Source organism: Cyrtonyx montezumae, unplaced genomic scaffold (genome assembly GCF_038088225.1).
Source record: "Cyrtonyx montezumae isolate F1298 unplaced genomic scaffold, pur_monq_1.0 scaffold_17, whole genome shotgun sequence".
Lineage (NCBI taxonomy): Eukaryota > Metazoa > Chordata > Aves > Galliformes > Odontophoridae > Cyrtonyx > Cyrtonyx montezumae.
This window is the reverse complement of record NW_027071903.1, coordinates 32,692,465-32,705,880: the sequence shown is the minus strand read 5'-3', so window position 1 is coordinate 32,705,880 and position 13,416 is coordinate 32,692,465. Positions and strand designations below refer to the sequence as shown.

General features: G+C 42.3%; 1 protein-coding gene across 2 annotated transcripts in view; it reads left to right on the top strand.

Moving 5' to 3' along the window:
• IGF1R (insulin like growth factor 1 receptor) overlaps positions 1–13,416 on the top strand; it is a 133,174-nt gene that overhangs the window by 94,265 nt on the left and 25,493 nt on the right. For both annotated transcript variants that reach the window (XM_065734037.1, XM_065734036.1), the window contains exons 3-6: positions 1,951–2,263; positions 4,691–4,836; positions 6,465–6,609; positions 11,502–11,716. In XM_065734037.1, coding sequence (XP_065590109.1) covers positions 1,951–2,263; positions 4,691–4,836; positions 6,465–6,609; positions 11,502–11,716 — 819 coding nt within the window. The remainder of the gene's footprint in view (positions 1–1,950; positions 2,264–4,690; positions 4,837–6,464; positions 6,610–11,501; positions 11,717–13,416) is intronic.

Genomic DNA, 13,416 nt, shown 5'->3' with positions numbered 1-13,416 from the left:
GCTTTGCCAACGTTAGCAACAAGTGAAAAACAGGGCTGAGAGAAAAAGGACGTTGCTGAGCTTGTAAAAAATTATCTGCACAACGTTTTCAGGAGCTCTTGTACAAATGACTGCCATTAGAGCTATTGCTGTGGTATAGAAATCCAGTTCACTTATTACCTTGTTCGTGTGAACTCGGGTATCCTCCTTTGCTTTGCTGTGTATTCCTGCAGACAGCAGACTGCAGATCTATGGAGAGATGCAGGGAATCCTATTTATATACCAGCCTGTTCCTGAATTTCACCAAGGCAGTATGGAAGTCTTTCCCAGGAATGAAATCATCTCGCTCTTTCTCTGCTACGTTCACATGAGCACTTAGTGCGGCAGCCTTTGTTTTTAGCAGGTGTCTGTCCAGATGGAAGCATGCAGTGCTGCTTCAGTAGATCTAGAACTTTGTGGATGCACAGGGGTATGTGCTGCTTCTTAGTAGGGCTTTGAACTGGGAACGTAGCTACCACACTAACTGAGGTTCTGACAGCCACTCAGAACAGCAGTCCATCTGCTAGCAAGGCACACTTCTTTTTCCCTTAATTCCTTAGTAGTTGCCAGTGTGGTAGTGCTGTGTGTGTGCCTGCCTTACTGGGGTGGTGTACAGGCAACACTCCACTCCTTTTGCACTGGTGCAAGTGACCATCTGTAAGAGACTTTACACCAATATGCTTTTTTCCTTGTTGGTGTGTAATATTGGTGGGTTTTTGCCAGTGGGGAGGAAGTTGCAGCGCAGAATTTCTTCTGTGGAATTGTGGACGGTTTCTTAAAACGTGGTGCTCCCCTGCAGGCTGGGCTCTGGTGCCCACGTTGCTTCCATGTTCATTTTTGGACGTTCATCTTCTGTGCTGGTCATATGCTTTTTGCTCAAATAGCCCAATTTAAGTGTCTCGTGGTGCTTTGCTTGGATCACACTGGAGTTGTACTACTGAAATTCTGTTTTACGCTGTTATTATTGGTACTGTTTTTTAGCTAAGTTAGAAAGTGGAAAACAGTCACTTAATGCAAACCAGATTTCCTATCTGTGTTTGTTTACAGAGCCTCTGGCACACAGCTCGCATGGCTAAAGGGCCGTACAAAGCTGCAATCAAAATGTTGTTGTTACATAAATATAATGCTGCCACTTCTTTTGATGTAACAATAGTGAGATTGTCTGGTGACGGTTCTGCTCGTTGTTCATTTCCTCCAAGCTGAAATGCTTTCATGGAAAACGAATGTCTCGATACATTTGCACCCCTTTCTTAATTTTTTTTTTGTTGTACTTTACATATTTTGTCCTCTAAATCTGGAATTTGGGGATAAGGCAGAATTCTGTTATGCTATTCAGGGGGAAATAGCAGTGCCTGTGATTGCACAGTATTTGATGTTTACCATCTGTACTTTATTAAACCTCATTCTGCACACATAAGCAACATTGGGATGCTACGTTGGGGTTGACCTAACCATGTGTGCTGTAGTATAGCAGTGCTTTATTGTACAAGTGTAATTAAGTTGTTTATAGGAAGCTTGTTTTCTTGCCAGTAAAGACCAATTTGAAGTACAAATGAGAAAGGCAAGAAATGCTTAGAAAGACAATAACTCAGTACTCAAAACAAAAAAAAAAAAACAACAAAAAAAAACCCCATAATTCTAGGGCTTTGGGATGAGATTGTTTCCAGTATCCTGATGCTGTCTTCCTTTCAAATCTGCATTATTTCGTTGACTCATGTTACAAATTTCATCTGCAAAAAAGGATATTTTCAGGTAACTGAAACAGGAAAAAACCAGTGAGTTTTATCAGTTTTAAAGGAACTGGTTCTTTTGCAGAGCTGCTCTAGAGCCCAGGCAATGAAAACACAGATTTGTGCAGATGGGGGTTTTTCTTGAATACCATCTCCCTTATTTCACAGCTCCCACTCACATCCCTTGCCTTCTCTCTTGCAGTGTGCCCCAGCTCATGTGGCAAGAGAGCCTGCACAGACCAGAACGAGTGCTGCCATCCTGAGTGCCTGGGGAGCTGCACAGCACCCGACAACAACACTGCTTGCGTGGCCTGCCGCAACTACTACTACGAGGGGGTCTGCATGCCCACCTGCCCTCCCAACACCTACAAGTTCGAGGGTTGGCGCTGCGTGACCAAGGAGTTCTGCTCCAAAGTCCCTGCCACTGAAACAAGTGAATACGAGAGGTTTGTGATCCACAACGATGAGTGCATGGCAGAGTGCCCCTCTGGATTCATACGGAATGGGAGCCAAAGGTAACGAAGCTTTCGGAGAGTCCGTCGCAGTGAGCATGTTTATTCTCACCTCCCTGCTCTGTGGCAGCCTTGTGATGCTAGTTGCATTTGGTGGAAGGTGTGATTTGGAATTTCGTGACTTCCCAGTAAACGCTTGCTCAGACATCATTTAGAGGTCTAATTATGGGCTGTGCACAGTTGGTTCGTGCTGATCGTTCTGAATGACTTCAGGAGGTCAGAACAGTGCAAAACCAGGTCTTCAACAAAAGAAAGTGAGAGCCAGAAAAGAGGAGGCTGAAGATTGGCAGATCACTATTGTCACACACAGCTAACTGTGGGAGCTATCTTGTTTCACACATTTGCTTTATTTATACCTGCTTTTTAGACATGTGTTCTTCAGTAACTTAATTACCTTTTTTCCCCCCATTGTTTCCAGAAGATAGCGATGATGTTTTAGAAGAGAAAATCATGAAGTTCATTACAAAAATGATGCAGATAATACTATACAGAATAAATTTCTGCAAGGATGTAACTTACCTCCACTTATTTCATTCTAACAATTGGAGTGATGTGTACTTAGCACTTTCTTATTTTACCTGGGGTTAAGCAAACATCTGCAGTTCCCTGCTGACCCAGACCCTTGATAAGTAAGGGAAGGTGCTTCAGTGCTACACCAAAAAGATTACAGCCCTTACAAGCTGCTGTAAGATAGAGGTTTTTGGAGAGGTGGTTGAGATGATACCTTCACCAGCTGTGTGTCTGTGCATAGCATTCATCCGTTCACTCAAGCAGCAAGGCAGTCCCTTTTTCACATTTAGTTGTAAGCAGCTCAACGCTGTGTTTGCTGGAAGCCCAATATTCACCAGAGAAATCTTCCACTTATCTACCTGAGGTTGTAGTCCCAGCTGTTTGAGCTGCTTACACTGAAGTACATGACTGTCCTATCTTATCTCAGTGTAGTGCTCAGCTGCAGAGATTGAAAGGAGCTGTAACCCAAGGCCAGTGAATGTTTTCTTCCCCAGAGGTGGTGTTAACAAATAGTTGCAAATGGAAAGCATTTCCCGCATTCTTTGTACATTTAGTTGAATGCCTCTTGCTTGTGTATGTAGCTTTTAGTGGTTTGTGGCATGTTATAGTGCAGGATTTTGAAATAGGACCTTACAAGTAAGAAAAGGAGGCTTCCTTCTTTATACTGTTAGCGCATGAAAAATGATTGCTATCAATTTACGTGTGTCTTTAAGTCTTAGAAGAAAGTGGACTCAGTTTCTTTTAAAGAGAATAAATAGGAGGTCTGTGCTGATCACTTTTGGCATCAGATGCTTTTGTCTTTGGAACTCCTTTCCTTTTCTTCCCTGTTTTTCCCCTCTAAAGCAATAATTCAGGGCAAGTAATGATGAAATTCAATTTATTTCTAGTGTTTTCATTAGTGAGATCAAAAACAAGTTTGAATCAGGAAAGACCAGAAGGAGTGATCAGAGGGCATGTTTTCTCCACATTCCTTTAATGGCATAGCCTTTATGAAGGTGCTGTAGCCAAAGGCTAAGGCTAGCCTGTGTTCTTGCTACTTGAGTTTGGCCTGTTAAAATGCTTATGGATGTCTTTGAGTATGAGAGGCAGGACACGTCAGGTTGACAGTCAGGTTTCTCTGAGTTAGGCTATGCCTGTCTTCACATTTTATGGTCACAGGTGGACCTATTCTTGTGTAATCCGTTTTGGATCTGTTTATGCTTCTTGTCTGCTTCTCCCAGTCCTCGTTGCAATGAGTTACACAAATTAGTTCTGTCTTGTGCGAAGGTGCATCTTTTTGTTTGTTTGAACTTGCTATTTTAATACCTCTGACGCTCTAAGAAATAGTGATTAATTCACTGCTCGCTTGCTCTGTGTCACTCAGGGCTGTATGCACCCACAGCTGTCTTTCCCAGGTTAAAACACTAGCGCTGGTCTTGAAATGTTGTTTTAAGGGCATGGAGAAAGAAAACTTCATAGAATCTTGTACTTGCCCATCTCCAGTTCCTAGCTGGTCTATTTTTGGAGGTTGACTCTGAATTAGCACAAAACTTCAATAGCACTTGATGTTTGTGTAGGTTAGAAGGGTCGTCTTTGTGGTTGTAATTAAGTTGGAGTAAATTAAAATGGTGCTGTTTTTTACCTGAAATGCCTTCTGCTCAGGATAACAGAGCCTTTAAGAAACTGGCAAACAGTAGGTAGGAGTCCAATTGATTATTTCTATGTTGCTGTAGACAGGAGGTGTGATGTGCCACCCTCTCTGGTGTCCTACAAGCATATTATGTTTACCTATAAGTTGTCTGCACAAGTGTGGTAACTTTCATTGTAGGTTGATGTATTTCCCTAAGCTTTATATGAAAACATCTTTCCAAATGAAATTCAAAGCAGTCTGTAGAATCTGAGCTGTGTATCACTGCTGATGTTCTGTCTCTTTCCAAACAGTATGTTCTGCAGTCCTTGTGAGGGGCCCTGCCCCAAAATCTGTGAGGATGGGAAAACGAAGACCATCGACTCTGTCACATCAGCACAAATGTTGCAGGGATGCACGATTCTCAAGGGGAATTTGCTGATCAACATCCGTCGTGGAAGTAAGTGACTGCCCTGCCTTTATGAACCTCTGATAAGACTGCTTTTAATATTCTTCTTTTGTCAGCATAATAACAGGAACATAAAAAAAACTCAGTGACCTGTTTATTTTCTAGTTCCATAGCAGTGCTCCTGTTTGGGCCACTTGTAGCAGCACCATTCTCCAGTGGTAGAATGGAATAGGTAGTCAGCTACTAACCATGAAGCAGGGAAAGCTGGTATTTTCTTTAGATTTATTCAGCTGGGCAAGGAACCAGGACTAGGCAAGGAGATGAGAAATAGTCCCAAAGGAGTAATAGAGCCTCAACAAAGTGAGAAAGTGGGAAGTCCTTGCATCTGGGTAGGTAAGTAAGAGTTCTCCACAAGTAGGGTGTGGCACTGTAAGGCAGGGAATGGCCTTGGTTTGTTAGGCAAGATGTGTTGTCTTGCTAAAACTTGCAGTCCTTAGCTCTAAAAGCTCATACAAAGCCCAGCACTGTGCCTTTGAATGGTCATCCTTAGTGAGCTGGCCTTCTTTGTTTCATGTCTTGAACAAGCTCTGGATTAAATTTGCCAGAGATGTGATTCATCAGTCAGGGAAGTTCTGACAGTTGGTGAGCTTTTAAAGTAACACACGGTAAAAATTGCTGTTAGTTTTTGTTGGAAATCTGTCTCTGTATGGAAGGTCCTTTTTGCTTTCATGAATATGGTTGAAACCTTCTCATATATATTTGATTCCCTTCATTCTGCTGCTTCTAAAAATTATGGGGTTTAGAAACAGCAGTATGTGCGTGACTTCACTCATGGTTCTGCTGTTGCTAGTAGATTCTACATCAGGAGAGATGTTCAGGATACCTGGAGCAAGTGTGTGTGAAGAGGGGATGTTGTTGCTTATCTGTTATCTAAGTTTGCTGAAGAGCATGACGCCAGGCAAGGACTGCAATCCTTGAGCCTGGTGAAGGGTGGGATGTTGCAGACCTTGGCAAGGACAGTACGTGTCCTAGGGAGATGGCAGTCCTGAAGAGTGGAGCTAATTCTGAAGAGGTTTAAATAATTTAGTGTGGAAAATCACTTCTAGTGTGCTCTATGAAACATGCTCCATGGCACGAGGACATCCTTATCATTTTGTCTTCGTTGTTTCATAGATTTCCAAGTTTGTTGGGCAGAGCTTTCTAAGTCACCGAAATTGGTGTTTTATGCCCCATTGGAGACCAGTAGCACACTTTTCTACCTCTTCACATTTGTCTTCAGTCTCATTCTCCATTTTCCAGTTGTGGTTTCTGCCTGAGCCTTGTTCTGGACCTGAGGAACAATTCCATTCCCATGGATGTGTGCATTTACACAAGGGTCTTTTCAGCTTGGCCAGAATGCTGGCTCAGGTTTTGGTGCTGTCTTCAGAGTGCAGTGTCTGGGGAAGAAACGTGTATAACAATACAGAAAAGCATGAGTGTCTTTCCAGTGTTGCTCTGTCTTTTGTCCTTTGTCCATCTGTCTGCAGTTAGCTGCCACTTCAGGAGGAATACTGTTGTCTGTCATTTTCAAAAGGAACAAATGCAAACATTTTCTTCTACTAAACTGGCACTGAGTAAAGTCGGATATTGAAAAAAGCTATGGATTTTAGAATAATAAAACTATTTTTTTCTTGATGTAGATAACATCGCGTCAGAACTGGAGAATTTCATGGGTCTGATTGAGACAGTTACAGGATACGTGAAGATTCGCCATTCCCATGCATTGGTTTCCCTGTCTTTCTTGAAGAACCTGCGGTATATTCTGGGAGAGGAGCAGGTGGATGGGTAAGTGCTTACACATTTGTAGGTGCAATTTAACTTTTAATAGAAAGCCACAGAGACCAAGTCTCCTAATGAACATTAACGTACTGCTTATACAGTGATCTCTTCTGCTAATAAACTTCACTAATGAGGGGGTTGCAACTGGAAGAGACTCAACTAGTATGAAACAGTTTGCAAGTGATTGTGTGCAGTTCTGTAAAATGCTAGCATTAAATTAATTGTCAAGCAGAAAGTAGCTTGGTCAGGAAGATGAAAGTCGATCCCCCTGAAATGGTTGCTGTGGGTTATTCTGTTTCTGTAATGCGTATAAAATATGTGATACTTCAGCTGCTTTGCAGACACAGTTGGATACAGCTCCTGTTTCTCCATGATGGTATAGGTAGCAGAAACAAGTTTTTAACCTCCACAGAACTTGCAGCACTCAGGTGTGTTGATGTTCATTCAGGAAGCTGCGTTCCTCCTTCTCTTCCTGAATTTAGTTTCAGTTCAAGTTTAACCCAATATCCTGTGGGAAAAGTAAGTCTCTGTCAGTAATGAGAGAATTATTAAACAAGGAGTTTTGGGTCATTGTGTAGGAAAAGGTAGTGGGAAGGTCATGGGAAAGATTTCTTATGTCTGGTTTATCTGCCCCAGCAGGATAAAGTTACAGCATGAGAGATTCTTCACAACCTCCCTGCTTCTCTCAGGCTAGTCTTTGGTCAGCCTTAAATTCTTCAAATTCCATCATCTGACAGAGCAAGTTAAAGGGCAGCTCTTCATCTGGCACTTGAAAAACACAGGTTTTTTTTTCTTCAGTGAGAACGTTGGCTCTACAGAAAGGCTTGTTTCTAATTGTAAATCCTAGATGCCTGTCACTTTGCTGAGCCACTTACCATGTGCTGTGTTCTAACAGATACTCCAGTTTTCTGTCTTTTTTCCTGCCCCTCTTCTCCCTCTCTCTTGCACTCTATAAATTTGAGTTCAGTTTTGAGGTTAAAGTAACATATATGTTGCTGTTACCTTCTATGTCAATAAACAGATATCAGCTGATATGAGAAATGGCAGGTCTTAAGATGTTATTCCCAAGTGGAAAAGTAAATGGTGCAGCTTTGAAGAGGAACATGGGGCTGAGGGAAGTCGAGTTACCTGAGCTAAGACTTGCCTATGCTAGGAAACGTCCCCAGTTGCATGCTGGTATCTGGGGCACTTTGCCTGGAAAATACCTAGCGTAATTTAGGCATTACCACAAGCTAAATAACATTTCCAAAAATATTTAGATGAAAGTAGACACCTAGCAAGGAAGAAGTGATCTTGAACTGGGACTTTGGCAGAGCTGTGAACATCAGGGAGTGGGTTAGTACTGGAGGGAAGTACCGTTGTACTTGAACAGTAGTTTATGGCAGTGCTGCCTTGAGGGGTGAGAGGGAGGTTAAACGAAGCACCACAACAACTTCAGTTGTTTAAGGATATTCTTCACTTCTTTTGAACGCCATGAGAGTAAGGAATGCATTCCCACTACAAAAAAATGCCCCTTATGTGTAGGGAAACTGAAATGAAGATGTGCAGGAAAGGTCTCTGTGTTCCCTGCAGGATTTTCATTTGTAGTCTGATGCCTGCTCTGCCTGACCATTCCATCCTGTCCTCTGCTGAGTGCTGTGTGCTCATCTCTGCTCTGTGAGTGAGTGGCACATGGGCAGCACTTCTCCAAGTGTTGGGTACCTGGAACATGAAGGAGCAAGTGAGGAGATGATGGCCAGGGCACAACTGCTCCCTGCCATGTTATTGTGTGTGTGTTTGGTTCTGTTACCACCAGGTTCTCATCAGTGATCAGGGCCACACAGGTGTAGAATGTGTGCTGAGTTAATAGACAGCTTCTTAGCTGATGTTTTGTACGTGTAAAGCAGTAAGCATTTTCCTTTTTGTTTTCATATTGCTTGATGTCCCAGCTGGCCTAATGGGCTTTCTTTTTCTCTACACTGTAGCACTGAGATGAACAGCTTCTCTGTGTGTCTGACAGGTCAATTGTCTCATTCCAGGCTCGTCAGGCTCTGTCTGCTACTAGCCTGGTCTCCTGTAGCCATTGCAGCCAGCTATTCACATTCCTTTGCCAATTCTTGTTCTCTTTTTGGTGCAAGTCAATTGCCTTTGCAGATCGTGTGTTAACCTCCTTTTAGGAGCAAACTTAGCTGGTCATTACTCTGTTCCCAGAGCTTTTGGTGTCATATATGCTGAGAAGGGGGATAGAAGGTGATTGAAAGCTTGTTATATAGAGCAATTTCTTTAGCAGTATCTCCTCTTGCTGTGGAGATGTTCTGCATCGCTGCCTTATGCTGTGTGTTTGTGGACAGGTGCAGCATTGCGTGCAGATACAGTGTGAAGCAGGTTTCTAATGTATGCAGTCAATAATTCAGTAGCTGTGGGTGCTCCACAGTTGGGATATACATCACCTTGTGGGAATGCTTTCCTGCGGGTGTTCATGGGTTATGCAGGTTGCCTTGAGGCTCTTTATGGCACAGCCTGGGACCAGATGTGCCTCCTACTTCTGTTCAGAGGTTCAGCCTGTCCTTCAAGTCATGCTCTCCAGTCGTTTACACTGATATGCTCTCAAGGGTTTGAGTGGCAGGGCTTTGTTTTCCCACACTGAATCTTCCATTCCTTCCCTGCTATCTTCCTTGACATCCCTATTTTTTTCCACAGCTGTTGGAGCCAGTGTCTGATATAATCATTATTTACAACCCAAGCCATAAGTGCCCTCCCATTGCCTGCTGCTCCACTTTCTAAGCCATGCAGCATTGCATCTCTCCTGTGCCTGGGTCTAGATTTAGCATTCCAGGTCTGTTTTCCTTGGTGCTTTGCATGGTGCCAGAATAACTTCCACTGATTTATACTCGCAGTGTATGTAGGCACCCTTAGGACTTACTTGCTTTGCCTCGGACTGCTGCTCAAACTTGTGTGGATGCCTTTAAAAGTACCGTCCATAGAAATCCTGGTCGGTGTGCAGCTGTATAAAGCACCCTTGTGTACTTGATTTGCCCCATTTTTCTGACTCCTGAAATACAAGAATTATTTCTCATGCTTTAATACAAGAATTCTCTCTTGTGTCTGAAGCATAATTGCCACAGTTGTAAGCAGAAGATGGGCTGGGCTGTTATTAAATATTTAAGATGGTTTCTGTAGCCATAGAGCCACACCTGTTTATTGCTTTAAATCTGGGTCCAGCTTTTTGGGTCTTTGCTGAAAAGCTTAGTTGCCATTGCTTAATCACATAGCTAATTACAGTGAAGTGTCATCTTCTGACCTGTGCACAGGGAGCTGCTGGGATTTTAGTCATCTGTAACAAATAAACACACTTTTTGGTAGTAGCTGAATCCCACATGCAGTGTAGCATCGCTGTTCTCCCCTGGCAAGAAGCATTTAACATGCATGCATGAACTCCCTTTTCAACTGTTAGTCACCAGGGCACATTCTTCTCAGCATCTTACTGCAGTGGTACCAGGTGTATTGCTTTTATTAGTAATCAGGCCCTGGATATTTAGGAGACATTTGGAAATAGGATAAAGCACGTCTCTTTCACATTGTTCTGAAAATACTCTGAGCATTTTGGCATCGTAGGAGAAACAGCAGCTGTGTTCTGTGCAGGTTGCAAACAGAATGCAGTTCTCACTTCAGGTTGGATGAGGGAGGAATGAATGCTAAATTTTAGTTGAAACAGTGGAAAGAAAACCATAAATGAGTCTCTGGTGTGCCAGCTTCTTATGAGCAGCGTGATGTGTCTGCCACGTTGCCCTAGCTAACTCTGACTGCTGTTGAAAGGATGCATAGGATTTGCAGTTTTAACTGTGCTGATGGGAGCTTACTGAGCTAAAATGGCATCACAGGTTGCAGGGATTTCCTGTGCTAATAGTCAGTTGTACATTGATGTACTCAAGTTGGTAGGACTTCTTAGAGAATAATATCATAAATGCTGACGTAATAGGTTCTTTTCATTTAAGTCCATCAGCTACACAAACCTTTAACTAATTTCCTAATTGTGCTTTCCTGACTCTGCCTTCCCAAAATGTGTTTTTGCAGGTGTTGTCTTACTGCTGGTGTGCAGCCTGTTATCCTGCTCTTGCTGCACCTGTTTTTTTCAGCACAATTGAGTGGCACCAGGAACAACTTCTTACTGCGGGATAGGATTTACACAAACAACTTTGCATTTAATGTCTGTGGAAATAAAGGATGCTCATGCTTTTCCCCTGCTGTGCTTTGGGAGTGGGCTCAGCACGTGCTGCTGCTGCCTGTGTTATTAGCTGTGCACTTTGAAGTGTGGGTCCTGTGCTGTGCAGTCCATGCTACTCTTCCCTGTCAGTTTTGATGTATAGGCACAACTGTACTTGGCACAGCACAGGAAGCCTCTACTGGGCCAAAAGGTAAACTAAGACACAGAGGCAAGGAAGCTTCACTATGCAAACTCTTACAGTTGCTTTTGTAAACATAAGCAAGACAGCTGTGTTCACCTTTTTATTTATCATCAGAACTGCAGCTTGCTTTTCTTCCCATAAGGTATACAAGGTCATCGCTTCCATTTGCCACTAAAAGGAAAATCTACTGTAGAGACCTGCTGTCCAGAGGACACGAATTTATATTCCTTCCTGCAGCTTGCATATTTTTCTACAATTAAAACAGATGTTGGAGTGGGCTTTGCACAATGTGGTGTCAGCCTTGGGGTCCTGTGTTAGTCATTCCTCTGCCCTCTGACCAAAGTCAGAAAAACGTGCTCTGTGGGAGAGAAGAGAATCATTCACTCTGCTAAATACCCGTTTAAAATAATGAGAGGAAGCGCAGTATTTTAAAGTCTGCTTATATTAAGGCATTCTTGATGGGAATTGGCAATGAATTAGAACTGATATTTTCCTTCAAAAATTTTCTTCTAGGAATTATTCTTTTTATGTGCTCGATAACCACAATCTGCAGCAGCTGTGGGACTGGAACCATCATAACTTGACGATCAAGGAGGGGAAAATGTACTTTGCATTTAATCCTAAACTGTGTGTTTCTGAGATCTACCGTATGGAGGAAGTTTCTGGAACCAAAGGGCGACAGAGCAAAGGAGATATAAATCCAAGGAACAATGGGGAGAGAGCCTCTTGTAAGTTACAACATGAAAACAAAACAAAAAGCCATTCACCACATGGCTGTGTTGTTGACTATTACAACATATAGAAGTTAGAAACTACACTAGGCTTTCAGTCATTCTGCTTGATTGTTTTGTGTAAATGTAGCTGAAAGTATGTTTGTATTAGTGGAAAATTGTGGTTACATAGTCACTACATCATCTATAAAAACTGATAAAGGCATCTGCTTTCAGAAAACTTTGTGACAGCAGCATCCTATAACAATAGGAACAGAGTCAATAAAACCTTGGGCTTTGGTATGGCCAATGAAGAGCAGTTGCTCTGTTTCATTTGCAAATTTATGTAATTATTGATATTTTTCTCTCTCAGATGTATGTACTCTTCTTGTTATTAAGGAAGCTGCTGACATAACAATTTCAGAGACACTAAAATAAACCATTTGTGTTACTTCTGAGCTTCTTTTCAGCTCCTGCCAAATATTGCATCTTGTTACTAGAAGTGCTTGTTACACACTCATTTTTTTTTGGTGCTGTATTTTTCAGATTGCTTTTGATTTGCAGACTTACTTTTAGTGTTCTGCGGTGTGCTTAAACTTCAGTGTCTGCATTTAATTTTGGATTCTGCCATGGTCAAAGTTATTGGGAAGTCCTCTGTAGGCTTTGGTGGAGTTCACATAAAGTCTCCAGGTGTAACCAACACATTTACAAGCAATCTCTCTTGTAGGAATTAAGAAGACAGAATGCTTACAGTTTTGACCTCATACTCACTCTTTGAACTGACAGTGCATTTTTCTTTGGTCTGTTTGTGATGCTCTTGGAGCTGAGTAAATTAAAACGTATCTTGTGTAAGTCAAATCCCCTTGTTCAGGATGGTATTCACAAAACTAGGGCACGTACTCTGCTGAATGTCTCTTTAGGCATGATGCATAAATGCAGATGGCATAGATCCTTGTTGTAAGCACACTCCATTCTTTGCACATTCAATAGAGCAAAGGCTTGCAGTCCTGGAGGAGTTACAGACACACAGCCAGTCCTTACTACCACTGAGGCAAGTGCCAGCCACTGCCTGTTTAAAAAAAAAACATTACAGAAAGCTTTCTGACTCTGAGAAGGGGAAAAGAATCAACAAAAGCTGAACTGCCTTTGAAAAGATAGCACCAACAGTGCCAGTGTACATGAGGGTGAAACCCCCTTTATTTTTGGAGACTTGTATGAAGCATTACAAACTGTCGCGCAGTTGACACTTAGAACACAATTTCTTCATCCAAGCACTGAGTTTTTAAAATGCTATTTTGTTTTGGATTGGAAAACTCAGTGACTTGGTAGTGGGAAGCCATTCATTTCAAAGCTGCCAGCTTCCATCCAGCTCAGTTCAGAAGAGTAGCTGGAAGCTGCTGCCATCAAATGGTTGTGCAGTATATGATCCGAGTTTTGGAGGTTTTGGTCCAGCCTGTAATGAGTAGGAATATAAACTTTATCCTTTCTGTCTTGTCTATTCTCCAGAAAAACAAATTGCAATTATCCAGTCTGAAATTGTCTCAGAAAGTGAGAAGATAGAGGCCACTTACATCTCTGTCTGTGCATTACAATTGGATGATGAATTTAGTGCTACTAAACCAGTCCTGTGAATAAACAGGACTTCGATTTCTCATTCAGGGAGAGGCTGAAGTAGTTTTCAAGAGCTTTCTGATGGTGCATTAAAAGGAAATGTGCTT